The 21,669-nt window shown below is 34.8% G+C and overlaps 1 protein-coding gene across 4 annotated transcripts in view; it reads right to left on the bottom strand.

Annotated features, from left to right (window-relative positions):
- The window catches only part of SCYL2 (SCY1 like pseudokinase 2), a 67,229-nt gene that overhangs the window by 42,573 nt on the left and 2,987 nt on the right, over positions 1–21,669 (bottom strand). For all 4 annotated transcript variants that reach the window (XM_001915815.6, XM_070253999.1, XM_070254000.1 and 1 more), the window contains exons 2-3: positions 11,480–11,684; positions 2,414–2,571 (exon numbers count right to left, since the gene is read on the bottom strand). In XM_001915815.6, the coding sequence (XP_001915850.2) occupies positions 2,414–2,571; positions 11,480–11,656 (335 nt within the window). In that variant the 5' untranslated portion in view covers positions 11,657–11,684. The remainder of the gene's footprint in view (positions 1–2,413; positions 2,572–11,479; positions 11,685–21,669) is intronic.

Raw genomic sequence — 21,669 nt, 5'->3', positions numbered from 1 at the left:
AACCCTTAATAACCCGTGGTAACCATCACGTTTCTTTTACTTTCCTGCTTATGTCATAAGCTGAAGGAAAAAACAGGAAACCCAAATCTTTATAAACTCACAGCATAAAGTCACATAGTGTACTTTAACCTTGCTCTTTTATTTTTCAACATTCAAGAACATTCCTTCATAGCCCTCTTATTTAACTCCTCATTCCACTGCCCCCTTACCCACTACTCACTTATTACCCACTTTTTACTTAAGAAAAAAAAAAGTTCATCTAATATGAATGACCTCATTTTCCTAAACTTCACCTTAGCATACTAGTGATTCAACTATGCTTCTAAAATTTCCTTTGAGCTCCTATTAGGACTTTACTCACATAATGGTATCTTCTCCGCTGGGTTTCTTTGTATGTCTTTTCTAGTGTCCGAACGGCCATCCTACTGAAATTACGGACTATCACTAACAACCTAATGTAATGGGTTCTTTCCAGTCCTTATTCTCTTTTTATTCAGTGATCCCCAGTGTTAGTGCGTTCTTTCTTCCCTCTTTTGGCTGCCACGACATACTGCCAATTTTTCTCCTGACAAATGACAATGACCCCTCACCAGTTTCTTTCCTTGGCTCTTCTTTCCCCTCTACATTTCAAGTTCTGTCCTCAGTACTCTGCTCTTTTTACTCATGCTCTTGAAAAAGTCATTTTTTTCATCGTTTTAATTACTGCCTCTATATTACTCACTCTCACATACATCACCAACTCTGGGCTTTCATCTCGTTTACTTTTTGATAGCACATTTCTTTTGGATAATTCCAGTGTCATCTCCACATTATTAATTCATTAAAAACTGGAAGTTTTTTCCTTCCTTAAAATGTTCCTATTTCTATCAATGCTACTGCAATTTTTACAACCTAACAATCAAGAGGCCTTAAAGTAATCTTTGAACTGTCTGTCTTCATGATTGCCAATAAATCCCTAGTTCTGTAATAGTTAAATCACATAAAAGAAGCTGCAGGGACAGAGAAAAATATAAAACATTGGTCCTTCTCCCCTCAAGAGACTTAAAATGTAATAATGAAATATAACACATATTGATACAAGTCAAAATAACAAAGATGGGTAGGATTCTGACAGATAACACTATAGACACTGATATGAAACACTCTAGAGGAAATAGCACAAACAAATACAGAGTCAGGAAAGCACAGGACAAATGCAGCAAACAAAACTTAGTCCACTTTGGGATAGAGGGTTCAGAATAGCAAGTGTTACATAAGAGAGAACAACTATAATCTTCTTCTGGGTTTATTCATGAAAAGAAGGGTAATAAAAATATTATTATCATAATAGGCATATGAGCATATTTCTGGGTAGGCACAGCATGGTACAGTGACGAAAAATAAAACATGGGTTCAGGAATCATGGTGCTATAACTATGTGACTTAAGTAAAATCTCTGATCCTCAGTTCTTCAATACAACTGCAAAAATTAAATGAGTAAACAAATGCAAAGCATTTAGTACAGTTTTTCACATGGTAAATATTAGGTTTATTCTTTTAGGTTGAAAGAAAGGATCTTGTGCCTTCGGGAAAGGAGGTAAATGATGGTGAGTTATTAAAGATTCCAAAGTAAGAATTACGCAGAAATTCAATATATAAAATAGATAAAAGCAAAACTGTCCTGGCTGTCTGTTCCTCCCCTATCCTTAAAATCCTAGGGTCCACAGAATACAAGTGGCAAACCATTTACTTAAGATCTTCTGAATTAAAAGAGGAGACTACAGTCAGCTAAGTAGGAAGGAAGAAAGGAATAAATTAGGGGTTATGAGTAATGTGGAAGACTTATATAGTTAGGGTATCTAAAGGAAAAGGAAAAGTACCACAAGCTTGAGGAATCCAGTTAAGATTACACAATATAAATTTCATTTTTTTGTCATTCTTAGCAAAGTTCCCAAGTTCATCTTTGAGAAAAATAGATGGTAGAGTGACTGAGGGCTATAGAGCGACATACTAGGCATAGTAGAACGTTAAATGTCTAGAACAGTACCTGGAACACATAAAAATAGGCCCCAAACACTGAATCAATGGACAGGGTACAAAAATTCTAGCAAATTAACAAGGACAGCTACTTTCAGGCAGAGACTGTATTCTCTACTTCTCTTGCATATTGCATTTTGACTATGGTAATGCTGAGCATAGAACAAGGAGAGATACATGGCAAATATGAAAAAAACTTTCATTGATATTTCAAAAAGAGACATATACATAGAACATGCAAATAAATCTTAGGGAAATAACTAATCCGTAAGAACTCAATACTCAGTTTATAAGAATTTTTCACTGCCAGTAGACTTTAGAGAGAGATTTCAAATATGAAGTTATTTTTAATTATTTGTTCAGGAATTCTCTTATCTAAGCTTTTATAGAAATTTACCTGGATTCTTCTAAAGGATGCTGGACGGTAAGAAGTCGAGGGTGTCTCAGTCGAGTTAACTGTTGGACTCCTCGTTTCAGAGAATCGATGATTTGATCCTTTTCAAATTTTTGATATTTGTCAATAAGCTTTTTATCAAAGACAAAAACAGCCACTTCCTAATAAAAGAATTGTGAACTCATTTTAATCAAGAATATATAAAAACAACAAAATTTTATTTGATTGTCACAACAATCTACAAATAGAAATAACTAAAAACTAACGCCACGGAAATTTGAGCACCATTGTAATATTTCTTTGATATCAAGAAAATTTGTTTTTTTCATGATTAGTAAATCTAAATACAGCCATGCATCACTTAACGATGGGGATACGTTCTGAGAAACGCAACCTTAGGTGATTTCATCATTGTGCGAACATTATAGAGTGTACTTACAAAAACGTAGATTGTACGGCCTACTACACACCTAGGCTACGTGGTATGGGACCACCATCATATATACAGTCCATCGTTGACCAAAACATTATGCAGCACATGACTGTACTTTGAAAGATATGAGACCCAACACCCTCATCTAAGGAGAACATAGGAAAATCTCCATCTTTGAATTCTGGTATCAGAAGTACACATAAACTGTGTGTAATGTGTTGTCCTCTACGTTGTCATCTCTTATTTAACCAGAATGCAAATAAAAGTTAAAATGTTTAAAACTTCAAAATGCTATTCACAATGGCAACCAGAGAGTATACTACAAAATCTTGAAATGCTTTTTGACAGAAAGGTTGTATATGTCAGAGTGCTTGTTCATACAAAAACGCAATTCGTAAGCATCTTTCACAAATTAATAACCTATACTCTTTCCTTCCACTCTATCCCCATCTTGTTATGGGTAGTAACTGGGAATAGTTACCAGTATAGGAAGCTGCTACCTGAACGCCCCTCTTTGAGCGTTATTTTATACTCACAGCTTATTTTACACTATTAAAAGCCCACATTCTCCTTAACTATCTTCTTTTCCTTCTCTCTCATTTACTTAAGGGAAAATAGTTCCCATTCTCTTACCCAATCTTAACAAACCAGTCAAAAAATAGCTATATTGATAGCTGATGTATTACCACTGTATACTATTCAACTATCAATATTCAAGACAGTATCTTTCCATTTTATTGCTTCTCTTCTAATTGTTTTTGCTACATCATGATTATTCTTTTCTCAAGTTAGCCTGGCAACCTAATCAATTAAGAGATTTACTGCAGAATTCCAAACCAATAAATTTATCAAACACAACTTGTTTTAATTTGGAGGCTTCTTATATATATATACATAGTTAAAGATTTTAAAAAACAAGTTAAAGATTTTACTGGATTGAGTCTCTGAAAAGTGATTAACATAAAGGGGCTATTTAGTGACTCAATCTGAACATTCCCTAAATATTTGCATGCTTTTTTGGAATTATCCCTTCCTCACAGCAACCCTACAAGACGAGTTCTTTTCCTCACTTCACAGATGAGGACATTATGGAAAAGATAAATGTATTATCCAAGACCTCACAATTGATAAGATGAAGAATCAAGATTCAAACCCAGTCAATCCAGCTCTAGAGGCCACATTCTTAACTAATACAGCATTTTGTCTCCCAAGAATAACACACGGCCAATAAATATGGAGCACCCCAGTAAAACATGGCATACACCTTCAGGAAAACCACCCTTTGAGTGAGAGCTTTAAACAGCACTCATATGTAAATACACAATCATAGCTCTTTTGATCATTATGAGACAGAGGACAATCAGGAGCTAAGAGCATTATGTAATATAATTTGAACTAAAAACAAATGACCTAGAAGTTCAAGTTCCTATCTCACTATTCATGTGCACAATCTTATTTTAGTAAGTCTTCCGCAATAACACGTTTTATAAATGCATCTAATTTAAATGTGTTTATTTATTCAAGACCTTTTGTCTTTAAAAAAAGATCACGTGAAACAGCTCTTGAGCTCTCGCAGTTTCACCACCCTTACGGAAGAACACTACAGTTCATAAAGAAAAAGAAACAACACAAAATTCTCTCTCAGGCATTCATTTATTGTTTCAGGTCAAAGATGAAAGATCCCTACATAGCTCAGAATAGGTTATCAGCTATCTTAAAAATATCTTCTCTTTGTTCCAATCAGTTAATTAAAATTAACCAATTTCAACAAAGTTGTGACTAATTAACTAACCCATTAGGCCTCACACAACTTTCTAAGAGGAAACTCTTAGCCTGCAGCCCAAAATCATTCATCAGAATAGACTATCCTCTAATTTCTAAGTTATGTTTTCCTTCTACTACTTCACCATACTACTCACTCTGCTAACGCATATTATTTGTGTAAAAATTCTGTTAACTTATATGTATTACAAGCTTCTTGAAGAAAGAAACCATGCTTTCAGTGTCTCTATATCTACCACAGGATCTACACCTAGAAGACACTCAGATGTTTATTGCCTACTGGTTGCCGATAAATACAAGCAATTACTAGAAGCTCTTCATTCTTATCTTGAATTAAAATCTTCTTCAACTTTTCATCATGAAAATTTTCAAACATACAGAAAAGCTGAGGCAGTGCAATCATCCAACATATTTGCAACAACTGTTAACTCTAATTTGAGGCTCTTTTTAATACAAAAATTAAAACAAAATGTAAGCAATACTTGGCACTCATTTATTTATTCACTTCATATTCTTTAAAATACAGTGACAGGGGCTGGTCAGGTGGAGTAATGGTTGAGTTTGCGTGCTCCACTTTGGCCACCCGGGATTCACAGGTTTTGGATTCCGGGCGCAGGCCTACACACCACTCATCAAGCCATGCTATGGTGGCGTCCCACATACAAAATAGAGGAAGACTGGCACAGATGTTAACTCAGGGACAATCTTCCTCAAGTAAAAAGAGGAAGATTTGCAATAGACGTTAGCTCAGGGCCAATCTTCCTCATCAAAAAAGTAAAATAAAATACACTGGCAAAGAAAGTTACCCACTAAAAAGTATTTGTTCTCAATAGCCTACTTTTAAACAAAAAAGGCTCTGAAATAAATTATTCTAAAAACTAATATTTGCCAAAATGGAGGCTGTACCTTTTGATATAGATCTAACTTAGAATTTTTAAAAGCTACTTTGCTTATTACAAAGTTGAACTCTTGCTGAAAACAAGATAGTTTAAGTAATAAAACCTAAGTTAATGTATACCAATACATCTAGGATTCCCTAATAGCAGTCATGACCTCCACTGACCTATCCCTCAGAGTCACCAGAGATTGTTTTTGAAACACAGACGTTCCCTGTAATCTCTATTTTATGGACCTTTCATGACTGGCCAGTGGTGACTGCCATGCATCATACTCTTCATTTTCCATGTGATTTTGGGACAATGTTCCTTCCTCAAAATAATAAAACAAAGTTCAAATTTTTATTTAGATTAAGTTAAAAATAAGCTGATTTTTGAGAAGACAAAGAGAGAACAAGATATAACCCTTAAAATTACTAGAGACAATCTATGATCGTTTTTGATCTAAGCAACTTGACTTGCACATTCAGCTTTGCAAAATGGTTCCCTTTATTTTAAAACTTTTAATTTATTATAACTATTTATAATAATTCAATTATGCCTTTGTTTACACAATATTAGCAAGCGTAACCCATGAATATTGGCATCCGGATAACATAATGTAGACTTTGCAATAAGGAAGGGACCATGTCCAAGCCTACATATGGAAGAATGGATAAAAAATGAACAGTTAAATATTATGTAATTTTTAAAATCAATCTTCATTCTCATAGAAATAGTCGTTTTACTGGGGTTGTTATAAAGCTTATAAAGCAGTCAGACAAAAGAAACAGGCCAGCAAAAATGACTTTTAAGCCAAAATAAGACTGAAGCTGCCCTACTTTAAAGAAAAACAAGTCTATTCCAAACCTGGTTACAAGATCATAATAAATGTGGGACACTAGAAGACTACTAATAATTATTAAGTTAAATCCATTTTGATGAGTAGTCACCTAGCAACATAGAATCTTGTATCAAACACAAATGCTTAATAATAATAAATAAATGCTTAAACAGCCCAAGAACCAGGCAAAATTTTTATATATAGTTAAACATACACAAAAACACACCCATGTATTTTTTTAAAACATCTTCCCCCAAAATAAATTCCTTAGCTTGATACAGGAGAGTTAAAAGAAACTTCAAAACGTAGAATTATTCTTCCACTTGAAAGAAAGAGAAAGTTATACAAGTGAGACAGAAACAATATTAAATAAGTGCTTTTATTACAAATTATTTAAACATATTAGCAGCCTTGATGGTTATAATATTGCTATCTAACAGATAAGACAATGGTTTTTCAGTTTTTAAAGGACACATTTATACGCAGCAAACATTTCTCACTTATTATATATATAGTTTGGCCAAAACAATTTCCCTTTAATGACTTGTTTAAATAAAGTATAATTTAAAAATTAGAAAAGCTAATGAAATCCAATCAAGGGCATCTGTCTCAGAAAACTCTCTCAAATATATTCTTTAAAAAGAAGATAAAAAACACGTTTGCAAAGAGTGCCTATGTTTAGACACCCACTTGAATCCTAAACATGCTACTCTATAGAAAGACTAAGTCAGTTACAAAGCTGTCACAGAAATTCAACAGTATAAACCCTACGCCCAACAATTACCTATCAGACATCATAAAAGTTCAAGAGGTAGGGAAGTGGGGAATATTTCACTGAATTTTCAAAAATTAAATAGACCCTCTGTTCAGAATGTCTAAAATTAAAAAGATTAACCATAAAAAGGTTTGGCAGGGATGTAGAGAAACTAATTGCTGGTGGAAGCCTACACTGGAACAACCACTCTGGAAAAACTGACACTGAACAAACACATACGCTATTACCTAGCAATTCCACATCTAAGTAATGTGTCATATACGCCAACAGCACATGCAAGAATGTCCATAGCAATACTCTATACATCAATGAAAAGAAAAACTGCTATGTTCAACAACACAGATGTACCTCATGAACATATATTTAAGGAAAAGGAGCCAAACACAAGAGTACATATCATGATTCCATTTAAATAAAGTTGGAAAACGGGCAAAATTATTCTGAAGTGTCAAAGGACAGGAAAGCAGTTAGCCCTACAGAGAAGGGGAGAGGTAATGACTGCAAAGAAACATGAATATTAGCAATGTTTTCTTGATCTGGACATTGGTTACATAGGTATGTTCACTGTGAACATTTATCAAGCTGTACATTCACTATTTGTGTACTATTCTGTATTAAGTTCTTAAAGATAAGTTTATATTTAAAAAAGTAAATAGATACAATTTTTTACTTCCTAAATGTCATCTTGAAATAGCTTATAGAATCTCTACTGAGATTCTAGAAATAATAATAGTTAGGAACTAAGGGCTGCTTATAAATGAACACTCAACGGGCCAGCCCAGTGGCGCAGTGGTTAAGTGTGCACGTTCCACTTCGGCAGCCCAGGTTTCACCAGTTCAGATTCTGGGTGTGGACACGGCACTGCTTGGCAAAAGCCATGCTGTGGTAGGCATCCCACATATAAAGTAGAGGAAGATGGGCACGGATGTTAGCTCAGGGCCAGTCTTCCTCAGCAAAAAGAGGAGGATTGGCAGCAGATGTTAGCTCAGGGCTAATCTTCCTCAAATAAATAAATAAACACTCAAAAAGGAAACTAAATAGTACATAAGCCTAAACAGTAGCTTCAAATGCTAATAAGCTAAAAGATCTACCCATTTCAACATGTTTACATGTTGTATTTGGTTAAACTTATCTAAATAATAACTTTTAAAATCTTAATGGCTTATCTTATATACAAAACTGGCCTACGAACTTTATTTAACTGCAAAAAATCAACTGTACACTTGTCTCTAAGATTCTCAGGAATCCTTAATTTCACTTTCATAAATTATTCACTATGAGGTGTGTCTTCAACAAATGTCTTTCAAAAACAGTAAGAACCAATAGAAATTGGTTTCTGGACACATGAAGCCAGAATAATAATACAGATGTCCAATCAGGTACTAAAGTTACCAGGCACACAAGTAAATTTTTATTTACCAAGTTTTTCTTTATCGTGCTGCATCCCAGGTTTTATAAATATGCACTTTTTTGTGATCTATTCTTTAGGCGTTGTTACTATTCTTCTCAAAGGCCTTCAAACATTTAGGTTAAAAAGTCAAAAACTGTACATGATCTGAAAATTATAATTCACTATGGACTAATGTGAACTTGAAATAACCCTAGGAAAAAGTACACAGATAGCCCTTAAAAGAGTATGGGAACTTTGGAAAATACTATTTATATAAGGATTCCTTTGACTTGGAAATATTGTATTTTTGTTGTTTTCTTAGACAATGTTATATTATGATACTTTTCTTGAAGACCATGTAAAAAAAAGTGAAATGTGTTTGAGAAGAAGGAGAACAAGATGTAAACTTTAAATACAACGGCTTAAATATCACGGTATTTATTTCACTGTCATGCAGCAATAGAAAATACTTTCATATTTTTAATTATTAAAACTAGGTATGAGAATTTCCTAGCCCAAAGTCCCTAAACCAATGTTTACATCAAAGTCAAAGTCAAATTGAAGGTCATATCTTCTGCTATAAAACACAACTGGAATTAAGTATACTGTATGCTAGAGCAAGAAAGGTTGACAGGGTAAGAAAGATGCCCGCAGTCTCAATGTTCCTTTATGGGGGGGAAAAGGACTAAGAAGAACATCCTTTTCCCTTATTTTTCTCAGAAGAATATTCTTTTCCATTATTTTTCTCTCAGTTTCTCTAAGATCAGTGCTGTCCAACAGAACTTTCTGTGATGATAGACAGTTCTACATCTGCATTGTCCTATACAGTAATACTAGCCACATGTGGCTATGGAACTTTTGAAATATGACTAGTGCAACTAAGGAACTGAATTTAATTTTATTTAATTTTAATTAATTGAAATAGCCACACACAGCTTGTAGCTACCATACCAGAAGCACAACTCTAGATTGTCTATTTTCTATAAATTCCCTTTAATAAAAATGAAGCAAGTGAAAAAGAATTAAAACTTTTTCAATTAAGGGAGACATTAAGGCTTCAATGCCAAGATGGTTAGAGACTTAGCTATTCCTTAAGGAATTAGCCAGTGTCCAGATAGGATACTCAGTTCTGACCCCTGAGGTCTGAAAGAGGCAAAGGAAGAAAATTCAAAACCATATCCAAAGTAAGCACTGATATATTTCAAAACTACCTTTTTCCTCAAAGCAATAAATTTTCTGGGAAAAAAGAATGTAGTAAAGTTTCCTAAGAGAAGCCGGTTCTGGCAGTCAGCAGCTGACAACTGCTGTATTATTGTGCAATATCTAATCAATTATCTGTTATCTGTGTCTGGTTCTCATATTCTACGAGCAGCAACAGAAACTTCAGCATTATCAGAGGATTTCAGCATACGAACTACTGATATAAATACAAACATCAAGAACTCCTTTGGTTAAGCACAAAGACAGTATTATGTCACATAATTGATTGCAAAAGCAATTTGTGCTAGTGTTAGAGGTTGGTTATTTACATAATTTCATGACCTCATTGATATCTTTTTAAGTAGTCAATACTCAAGAAACTACTTACTTTTTAGATGAGCTCTTGGTGAATTGAAAGAGAATACAATGTTCAAAAATGACAAATCAATCAGCATTTAAGATACAGATCAACTCTGGACTTAAAGACTTCCAACCAGACGGCAATTAAAATAAGATTTACAGGTCAGGTACAAACCACATACCAGCAATCTATCAAAGGACCAAGATTCCTACTTCATAAAAGGATAATCAAAGCCAATTCAGTCTTTAAAATACTTGTTTGGGAAATAAGCTAATTTTGGAAAAGTCAGAAATAATACATACCCACAAGTGTATGATTGTGACAGTCATTGGAAAAGGTATATTAAGTTCCATATGTCTTAGAATCCATATGTTTCACTTGTAGGGAAGTAAAAGCACTTTTGGAAACAATGATTTTTCTTTTTAAAGAACATATTTCTACAGAGGTTTTAAACCTGGAGATTTTTCAATTCTTTAACAAACCAACAGAAAGCTCTTGGTAAAATTTAACACTAACAATCTGCCATATTTCTAAGAACCCTCTGTTGGTCTCTTAAGTCAAATTAAAATAGAACTCATTCAAACTACTTTTCACTAAAACAACAGTTAGTTTTAAAATAACTTTGAAATCAATAAACCCCAAAACACATTACTGACTATATCTCACAAATGTATCCCCGTCTAATAGTAAAAACTATCAGGTTAAACATAAAAGAATATTATAAAAGTCTGTTCTCTAGAAGGCTATAGAATAAAAGAGGGAATAAGATCGCACTAAATAGGAATACATTTAATGTGAGAAAAATTTAACTGGGTTTGTCAATATAACTTATTGACAAATATAAAAAGGAACATGACAATTTTTATTCTACAACATATGCTTGGTTAAATATTAAAATCTAATATACTCATTTGCTCAACTGACATGTTTATTTTATTAATTAAGAAATTAAATTACAAAGTGAGATGATATATCAAACAATATATTTGCAACCAGGAGATTCAGAACAAGATCAAAGCATTTGTTTTTGTATGACTTCATTAGACGAAATAAGCCCTAAAGAACTCAGAACTTCCAGCATTTCTTAACATAAAAATGCACATGTGAGGGGCTGGCCCCGTGGCCGAGTGGTTAAGTTCGCGCACTCCTCAGCAGGCAGCCCAGTGTTTCGTTAGTTCGAATCCTGGGCGCAGACATGGCACTGCTCATCAGACCACGCTGAGGCAGCGTCCCACATACCACGACTAGAAGAACCCACAACGAAGAATACACAACTATGTACCGGGGGTCTTTGGGGAGAAAAAGGAAAAAATAAAATCTTTAAAAAAAAAAAAAAAATGCACATGTGCACATTATGGTACTTATTAGCATGTGTGTTTTTTCCAATTGGACTCTGAATTGAAACTTACCTGTTTTGTTGACTTTTTTGTGCCATTAAAAATCTTCCAAGCTAGCCCATTGCCACCACTGGCAATGTGTCGACCAACATCGAATTCTCTAGTGACAGGATTTCCCATTACAGCACTAGTGACGTCAGCTGTTACTTTTGTAACAGTACTCTTCAACTTATTAAGCATGGACTCCATGGCTGCAATATTGGGTAGTTATAGTTACCTAAAAACACAGGGGGATAGAGGAGCATTGATCACTTGTTTTTACTTGTTTAAGCACTTATTCATTATTTAGTGCGAAAAGCTTCAAAACAATCCCACAGAGATAAAAGCTACATGTTTATTTTGTCTTCAGAGAACCCACTACACATGAGTGTAAATTTAAGCCTAAGAACCAAACTGTTCCTTTCAATGTCAACTGTTAAGGACCAGGAAGACATAAGACATTCACACTTGACACTGACATGAACGTTGCTCAACTAGGTAACCTGGACCCTTTAAGACTTAAAGTGGTATAGAGATCTGAATCTTTCTTCACACTAAAAACCACGATATAAAACCTGAAAGAAGTTAATACTATACTAAGCAATAAATTTATATTTTATAAAAGTTTTGTTCACTATTAAAACAATTACTGTTGAAGTATGAAATCATTTGAGAATACTTTCTAAAAGAAAAGCAGTGATGGCAAAAGGACAATAAATGCACAAGCAAGTAACAGGTCATAAAATATTTTTAAAATTCACATACTTCTAGCCATGATGGAGGAACAAAGAGTAAACCTGTCCTCTCACTTTGAACAAAATATATGAGACAAACATTTTCAGGCACTGAACAGGCAGCGCAGGCATGTGATCCAGTGACAAAGCAAACTAACAAGGTGAACCCTTGGATTGCCCCAGCTTTCTGCCTAGAAGCACACCGCAAACCAGAGCAGAGGGCAGAATTCCAAGCAGCAGTCTAGCTGAGTTAAGAAGTTGAGGAGACAAACTGGAATTCAAGTACGCTGAGGTGGCTGGGAGTTCTGGAATAGAATTTCAAAGAGAAGGTGAAACAGGAAAAACAAAATTTTTTTAAGAAAAAAAAAGAGAAGGGAATTATACTGAAAAAGAGCTCCAAAAATATGCATGGGGGCCCCTTGATATGCTTTGTTGAATACTAAGATGCACATACATAGTGTGAAACACTACCAGGTCATGCAAGGACCAACTAGAGAGCTGTGAGCTGAATAGCTGTAGAATTCACACAGGGCTGCAAATCATTTAATTTCTCACCAACTAGAGTGCAGAGTCCTCATTGATCACTACAGGCAATCAGCAAAAACCTCTGAAGGACCATGCCTTACTGGTAGGATAGAAGTTCTTAGAGTAAAAGCTAATCTAAACCTGCCCTAACAAACTTGAAGTAAGCCTCAAATGATCAAACTAATCATAAATTACCTAACTTCCTATGAGAACAAAATTCAATACTTATGAAGACAAAAATTTTTCACAAACTAAACAACATAACATTCACAATTAATAATAATTAATAATTATCAGACATGCCAAGAAGAATATGTGAGGGGTTGGCCCAGTGGCGCAGCGGTTAAGTTCGCACGTTCCACGTCTCAGCGGCCCGAGGTTCGCTGGTTTGGATCCCGGGTGCGGACATGGCACCACTTGGCAAAACCCATGCTGTGGTAGGCGTCCCACATATAAAGTAGAGGAAGATGGGCATGGATGTTAGCTCAGGGCCAGTCTTCCTCAGCAAAAAATGGAGGATTAGCAGTAGTTAGCTCAGGGCTAATCTTCCTCAAAAAAAAAAAAAAAGACTATGTGATCATAATCAAAATCAAAATCAGTCAATAAAAACAGACTCTAAAATGACAGATTATAAAATCATCAACAAAGACATTAAAAAGCCATCATATGTCCAAGTACCTAAAGCAACGCATGAACATAATGAAAGAAAATAGAACATAAAAAAACCCAAATGAAAATTCTAGAAATGAAAAATAAAATATCACAAATAAAAAATTCAGAGGATGTAATTAACAGATTAGACAGCAAAGGAAAAAGGTTCATGAAATCTGAAAATAGAGTAAAAGGCTGAAAAAAAATGAACAAAGTTTCAGTGATCTGTGGGACAAGATCACAGTAACATACAAAACTGGATCTCAAAAATGCAGGGAAGAGGGAGAAATCTTATTTGAAAAGATAATAGCAAAATTTTTCCAAATTCAATGAAAACTATACAAAGTGCCAAGAAATTCAGTGAACCACAAGCAGGATAAACAAAGAAAATCATGCCTAGATATGTCAAATCACATAGCTGAAAATCTGTGATTAAGAGAAAAATCTTAAAAGCAGTCAGAGAGTGGGGCCAGCCGCATGGCCGACTGGTTAAGTTCTCTCGCTCCGCTGTGGTGGCCCTGGGTTTCAGCGCTTTGCATCCTGGGTGCAGACATGGCACCACTCATCAGGCCGTGCTGAGGCGGCGTCCCACGTGCCACAACTAAAAGGACCCACAGCTAAAATATACAACTATGTACTGGGGGGACTTGGGGAGAAAAAGCAGAAAGAAAGAGAAAAAAAAAGCAGTCAGAGAAAACAGGCAAATCACATATAAAAGAATAAAGGTAAGAATTTTCGGGACCAGCCCCGTGGCCGAGTGGCTAAGTTTGCACACTTCGCTTAGGCAGCCTGGGGTTTCGCTGGTTGGGATCCTGGGTGCGGACATGGCACTGCTCATCAGGCCACGCTGAGGCAGGGTCCCACACGCCACAACTAGAGAAGTACCCACAACTAAAATATACAACTATGTACTGAGGGAATTCGGTGAGAAAAAGCAGAGAAAAAAAAAGATTGGCAAGAGTTGTGAGCTCAGCTGCTAATCTTTAAAAAAAAAAAAAAAAAAAAAAAGAGAATTTTCCCCAGACTTCTCATCAGAAACTACCCAAGCCAGGGAACAACTGAATGAGGTCTCTAGAGTGCTGAAAGAAACTATTAACCTAGAATTCTATGAGCCATGGGGGGAAAAAAAACTTTTAAAAATAAATGTGAAATAAAGATGTCTTCCAGGACAACAAAATCTGAGAGAATTTGTTGCTTATAGATATTTCCTACAAGAAATATTAAAGAAGTTCTTCAAACAGAAGGAAAAAGATACCAAATGGAAATCTGAATCACAAAAGGTATGGAGGACAATGGAAATAAAAATTATACGAGAATATAAAAAAACTTCTCATGTTATCTTTAAAAGACAGCTAATCATTTAAAGTAAAAATGTATGTGCTTACAATATATGTAGAAGTAAAAACTATGACAAAACAAACTAAGGACAAGAGAGAGGAAATGGAAGTATATTTTTGAAAGATTCTTACATTATATGTGAGACAGTATAACATCATTTGAAAATAGATCGTGAGAAGACATATTATAAAGCCTAGAGTAATAACTAAAATAATAAAGAGATATAGCTTAAAAAGCCAACAGTGAAAATAAAATGGAATCTTAAAGTTAACTGAATTAATACAAAAAGAAATAGGGAAAGGGGGAAAAAGGAACAAAGAACAAATGTAACAAATAGAAAACAAACAGCAAGATAGTAGACTTAAATCTAACCATACAAGTAATTATATTAAGTGTAAATGATTTACAATTCCAATTAAAAGGCAGACTGTCAAACCAGATAAAAAAGCAAGACCAAACTATATGCTGTTTACAAGAAACCCACTTTAAACCCACTTTACAAGATGATTTAAAAGTAAAAGAATGTAAACAAATACCAAGCTGGAGAGGCTGTATTAATAAAAGGCAAAATAGGCTTCAAGACAAAGAGGGCTATTTCATAATGACAAAGCTGTCAATTCATCAAGAAGAGATAACAATCCTAAATGTGCACACACTCAATAAGAGAGCTTCAAATATATGCAGGAAAAAGTGACAGAACTAAAAGAAGAAACAGAGAAATCCACAATTATAGCTGGAAATTTCAAGAGTTCTCTCTCAGAAACAGGTGGACAGACAGACCAAACAGACAGAAAATCACTAAGGATAAAGAAGACCTGAATAACACTATCAAACGACCCAACCTAAAACACTCTATTTATATTTAAATTTATAGCTTTAAATGTTTGTATCAGGAGGAAAAAAGTCCAAAATCAATGGTCTAGGCTTCCACCTTAGGAAACTAGAAAAAAAAAGAGAAAGTTAAATTCAAAACAAGTAGAAAGAAGGAAATAAAGAGTAGAAATCAATGAAATAGACTAAATTTAATGTAATTTAATACTCCGTTTAATAGAGAAACAAAAAAGAAAAATCAATGAAGCCAAAAACTGTTTTTTTAAAAAGATAAACCTCTAGCTACATTAAGAAAATTTTTAAAAAGAAGACACATATGACCAATATCAGAAACAGAGGAAATCCTATAGATTCGTATCCTATATGAAACCTTTAGATTCTAAATGAATAAGATATTACATTATGAATGATCTTATGCCAATTAATTCAACAATTTGGATGAGATGGAAAAATCCCTTGAAAGCCACAACTACCAAAATCCTATATATAAAGGAAATCCAATTTATTAACTACAACCCTTAGCACAAAGAAAACTCTTGGCTCAGATGGCTTCACTGTTGAATTCTATCAAACATTTAAGGAAGAAATAATATCAGGTCCATAAAAGCTCTTCCAGAAAACAGAAGAGGATAAAACACTTTCCATTCATCTTATACAGTGAATATTGCCGACACCAACATCAAATAACAACATAGTAAGAAAACTGCATACTAATATCCCTCATCAATATGTAAAAATCCTTAACAAAATATTAGCACATCAATTCCAACAAATCCAACACCACGACCAACTGGGATTTATCTCAGGAATACAAGGTTGATTTAACACTCAAAACCAAATCCATGTAGTTCACCATTTTAACTGAATAATGGGGAAAAGAAAACCTAAGATCATCTCAATAAAGGCAGAAAAAAATTTTGAAAAAATTCAATACCCATTCATAATAAAAACTCTCAGCAAACTAAGAAGAGAAAGGAACTTCCTCAACCTGATAAATGGCATCTTTGAATACCTATAGCTAATATTATATTTAAAGATAAAAGATTGATCTCTCTCTCCCTAAGTCTGGGAACAAAGTAAGGATATCTACTTTTACCATCTCTATTCAATATTCTAAGGGCAATCCAAAGCAATAAAGAGAAAAAAATAACAGCTACCTGTACTCTTCCCTAAAATTGATTTGCCTGAGAACAAGTCTGTGTCATATAAATTTTCCTTAACCAACTCTTTCTTTCTTTCTTCACAATTTTCTCTCACTTGATCAAAGAAAAGTATTTTTCTCAGCTATCTCAGTCTTATTATAGGACATTTCCTTGGGTACAAAAAAACTTTGGAGGCAGGGCCAGCCCTGTGGCCTAGTGGTTAAGTTCAGCATGCTTCACTTCAGTGGCCCAGGTTCAGTTCCCAGATGCAGACCTACACCACTCATTGGCAGCCATGCTGTGGTGGTGACCCAAATACAAAATAGAGGAACAGTGGCACAGATGTTAGCTCAGGGCCAATCTTCCTCAAGCAAAAAGAGGAAGATTGGCAACAGATGCTAGCTCTAGGCCAATCTTCCCCAGCCAAAAAAATAAACAAACAAGTAACACTGGGGGGATAGGGAGAATGCAATTTGAGAATGCATTAATCCTGAAGGTCCCTTAAAAGTAAAACAAAGAAAAGTTTGGTAACAGGGCTGACCCTGTGGCTGAGTGGTTGAATTCGTGTGCTCTGCTTCAGCAGCCTGGGGTTTCACCAGTTCAGATCCTGGCTGTGGACCTGGCGCCACTGGTCAGGCCAGGCTGAGGTGGTGCCCCACATGTCAAAACTAGAAGGACCCACAACTAAAATATACAACTATGTACTGGGGTCTTTGGACAAAAGAAGGAAAAAAAATATTTGGTAAGAAATACCGAAGAGGGTTGTGCTTTCTTTCTTTCAGGCCAGATATTAAAAGCAAGACCGCATGCCTTATCCATCGTAGAATTATAATTAAGAAATAAGATCACTGTCAAACTGATGTATAGGAACAAGTTTATTTCAATTAATAAGAAAGAACTCTAAGGTTTTAATGACACTAAAACATAATCACAATATATGACAATCTAGAAATTAGATCCTTTATAACATCTAAACTCTTGACAAAAAATTCAGACACCATCAACTTAAAAACATGCAAAGGAGTACACTGTTTTTCAAAATTATTTAGAGAATACACAAGCAAAAATATTTGGAAGGCCACTGGACTAAGGTAGCACTAGTTCATATCCTGTTTTCTCTGTTAATTAAATTATATTTATGTAAATATAATGTTTTCTTCTATTAAAGATTTAAATTGTAAACAGAAATAGACTCACTTTTCCTTTTTAATTTAATGCTGCATTTCTGTAAGCAGTTAGAAAATGTTGTTATTGGCATTATGAAAACATTTATTGCTATGCCAAGTTGTTCTCTATGAACATTTTCTGCTGATTTTGATGGGGAGGTGAAGGAACACAAAAATCATATTTAAAACCTACATATCCATTCCTCTAACTCTGCCTGACCAGCTACATATTACGGGCCATACAGTTGTTTTACATTGGGAATACAGAAGTAAATGGAAATATTCCTGTTCTTTTAGAATTCAGTCTAGTAGCAGATTCAGACCTGCAAAGAAATTTATAGCAATCAACCAGAGGTATGAATGTACCATGCTATGGGAACACAAAGATGGGCTCAAAAATGAAGTATTTTTCAGGTAGGAAAAAAGGGAAGGAGCATTCCAGAAAGAAGCATTACTATGTGCCAAGACACGGAGGGGAGGAAGACTATGATGTGATTTGAAAATTACAAGTAGTTCAGTATGAAAACAAAGGATATTTTCAGAATTAATATTCAAATTTGAGATGCCTATCCATCATCCAGAGTCAACATCAGTGTACACAAGTGTACACAAGGTAGGAACAGACATGGAAATTCATCTGGTGAATTATTTAATATTTACCGAGTACCCACTATATACCTGATGTCACATAAGAAACTGAGGAAGAAAGAAGTAAAGGCAAAATAAGCCATCCATCAAAGGGGCACAGACAGAGAAGTAAACCAACCATAGCATTAGCCTACAGTGATAAAATGCCATAGAATATACATGCAGAGTGTGTTACGGGAGCAGAAAGAAGAGGAACAGACAAAAGAAAGTTTCTCAAAAACAGTAATGCTAGAGAAGTTTTTTAAAGGTGATAGGAGTGAACTAGATAGAGAGTGAGAGAAGTGTAGGAGTAAAAACACAAAGTAAAAACAAAGTAGATCAGATAAAAGCTGGAGGAAAAGAAGGCGGTATGGCAAAGCAGAGTGAGAAAAGCCAGATCACCAAGGGCATTAAGTAGTGAGAAACCAAGCCATGATAAGGCACAGATGGGTTCTGGGCATGAGTAAAATGATCAATCACTCCATCAAGCAGAGTGAAAGACATACTAGGGGTGGAAGTAGGAAATATGGCAAGACTGAAGAGAACGTCAATATGTACATCAGGGATGATATATATGTATAATTTAGAAGGTATACAAAGCAAGAAAACAAAGGAAAGGACACTTGGAAATAGGGACAGGGAGGCCAGGGAAGAAATGGTGGGTGGAAGGGGTGTTACATAGACGTTTATTTTATAATTAAATATTATGCACTTTTATATATTACACATAAAATTTTAAACAAATTCTAAAAGAAGGAGAGGTTGCTGAATTAAGGAAACGGCAGTAAGGAAGGAGAAGAAAGGAAAATTAAGAAACAAATATGAGTTAGAACTGAGAACTTAGTGACCAATCAGATAAAGAAAAGGGAAAAAAGTAGCAATCCTAATCAGGTCTCCAATCTGAGACTCTAGGTAGAGAGCGAAGCCATTTACCAAGGCAGGACCTATAGGAGACAACTGTTTGTTTTGTGGGAGGAAGAACTCAATTTTCTACATGTTGAAATTGAGTTGCCTGAATGACATTCATATAGAGATACATTTAGTAGGTTTTTAAATATGAAAGTCAAAAACTTAGAAAAAATGTCCCAACTGAAGATAAAAATTGGGGTACCATGAGCATATAAGCAATATAGAAGTTAAGACTGTGGGTTTGAAAAAAGTTCCCCAGGGAGACCCAAAAAGAATAAGTATATTACAAGACTAACAGAAGGCTAAGGACAGAATGAACTGAATGGGGTTGTAAAATAAGACCTGAACTTAGATTTTGAATTATTAGCAATAGCCTTTTAAAATGTAAGAAACGGGGCTGGCCACTTCAGTGGCCCACGGTTCACCAGTTGGGATCCTGGCAGGGACCTACACATTGCTCATGAGGCCATGCTGCGGCAGCATCCCACAAAGAAGCAGCAGAACGACCTGCAACTAGGATATACAACTATGTACTGGGGCTTTGGGGAGAGAAAAAAGAAAAGAGGAAGATTGGCAAAAGACGTTAGCTCAGGGCCAATCCTCCTCACTCCCCACGCCCCCCAAAAAAAGCGTGACATGTAAGAAACCCAGAGTCCAAATATCTTATGATGATAGCTTTTCAAATTTTCATTTGATTAATGAAGAAATGAGCCTATTTTTTCCAGTCATAAATGACAGAAATATTTCTTCATATAAAACATTTCCATTTAGTAGAATTCACTTGAAATTCAATCATCTTTCCCCCCTAAATCTCAGCCAAAATAAGATCTGGGGCAGCTTCAGTATGATCCCAAAATTATATCTCTCCACCATCTGGCTCAACCATCATGTAGCTTTTCGTAGAACCAGTAGGTGAATCTGTTGTAATACGAGATTTTACACGCACCTGGCAGAAGGTGGGTTGAATGTTACAGCACCTGATGGCAGGCAGCTGAAAGGAACTGGCAATTCTTTCACGTCTGCCTACTCATAAACTCTAGATACAGCAGGAATATAGTAGGTAAAATTATATTTAAGCTGAAAAAAGCCTTCCTGAGTTTTCAAGTTTCAAAACTGCAAAAAGAGTGCCTTACTTCCCCAAGAATAAAATATTAAAAAGTAGAATTAGCTTGCATTTTTGTTGGAAATACTGCAATGCAAATAAAAAGGTTACTGTAATAACATCTGACAAGGAAATCATGTTTAGTAACTGTTAGTCTCATGGCACCTAACAGAGACTAGACTTTCAATAGGCACAAAATAATAGACTCTGACTACAAAGAACAATAATACAAATAAATACAAATGAACTCAAAATAGATTGTTTTTCTTATTCCTTAAAGAGGCACAAGAGTCTGAGATTTCTATGTAAATGCCTGAAGATAAAAGAATACCACATATATAGTCATTTATATAGTTAAGTATTCAGAAAATGAAATTTTGTAATTCGAACTAAGAACTACATTAATAGGACATAAATACTTTTGGTAAATGATTCATAAAGTTTGAAAACGTTTTGTACCTACCCTCTTATATGTAGTGCTTATCTGTTTATATCTAAAGTAAAATGATCCTGAGATATATTTTTGAAATACATGTTTTTTTCTTGTGGGAGCACTAAGAGATTACTAGAAGTTTTAAAAAGATATAGTTTTCAAAAAATGGTTAATACCATTCTTTGGCCTACAGAGAAATCATGTTTAATCTTATTCAGAACACAAAGATTATATCAGCTGAGTACAATCATTCTCTTTACAACTACAGAAAGTATTTAATTATTATCAGTTGAGCTAGAAGGGATTACTTACAGGAGACAAACCTGATTTAAGAAACAAACAAAAAACTAAAGAGACTTAGCAAGGTACAATGAAGCACACATCCATTCAACAAATCACTGGACACCTACTAGGTGGGAAGCATCATGCTAGGTGTAGTAAGAGAAACAAGAAGTAAAACATTCAGTTTCTATCATTGTTTACAAACTTAAGATCATTGTATAATAAGATTTAAAAAGTAACATAAAAGATTATAAAGCAACATATGATTAAATATCAAATTATTAATGTGAACAATAAGATCTAAGGAGAGCTTACATTCAGCTCTTGAAGGCACATCCAGCCCATGCACATCCAGCACATGTACTTAGTGTAGTTTTTACTACAAGAGGTCAATCAGATTCTTGAAATTATTATAATTTTAGAAAAATGTAGCAGCAGTACTGGGGTGGCAGTGTCTCACTATTCAGCCCCTCCAGCTGGAGA

The sequence above is a fragment of the Equus caballus genome, chromosome 28 (assembly GCF_041296265.1).
Source record: "Equus caballus isolate H_3958 breed thoroughbred chromosome 28, TB-T2T, whole genome shotgun sequence".
Taxonomy (NCBI): domain Eukaryota; kingdom Metazoa; phylum Chordata; class Mammalia; order Perissodactyla; family Equidae; genus Equus; species Equus caballus.
This window is presented reverse-complemented; position numbering and strand designations above follow the sequence as displayed.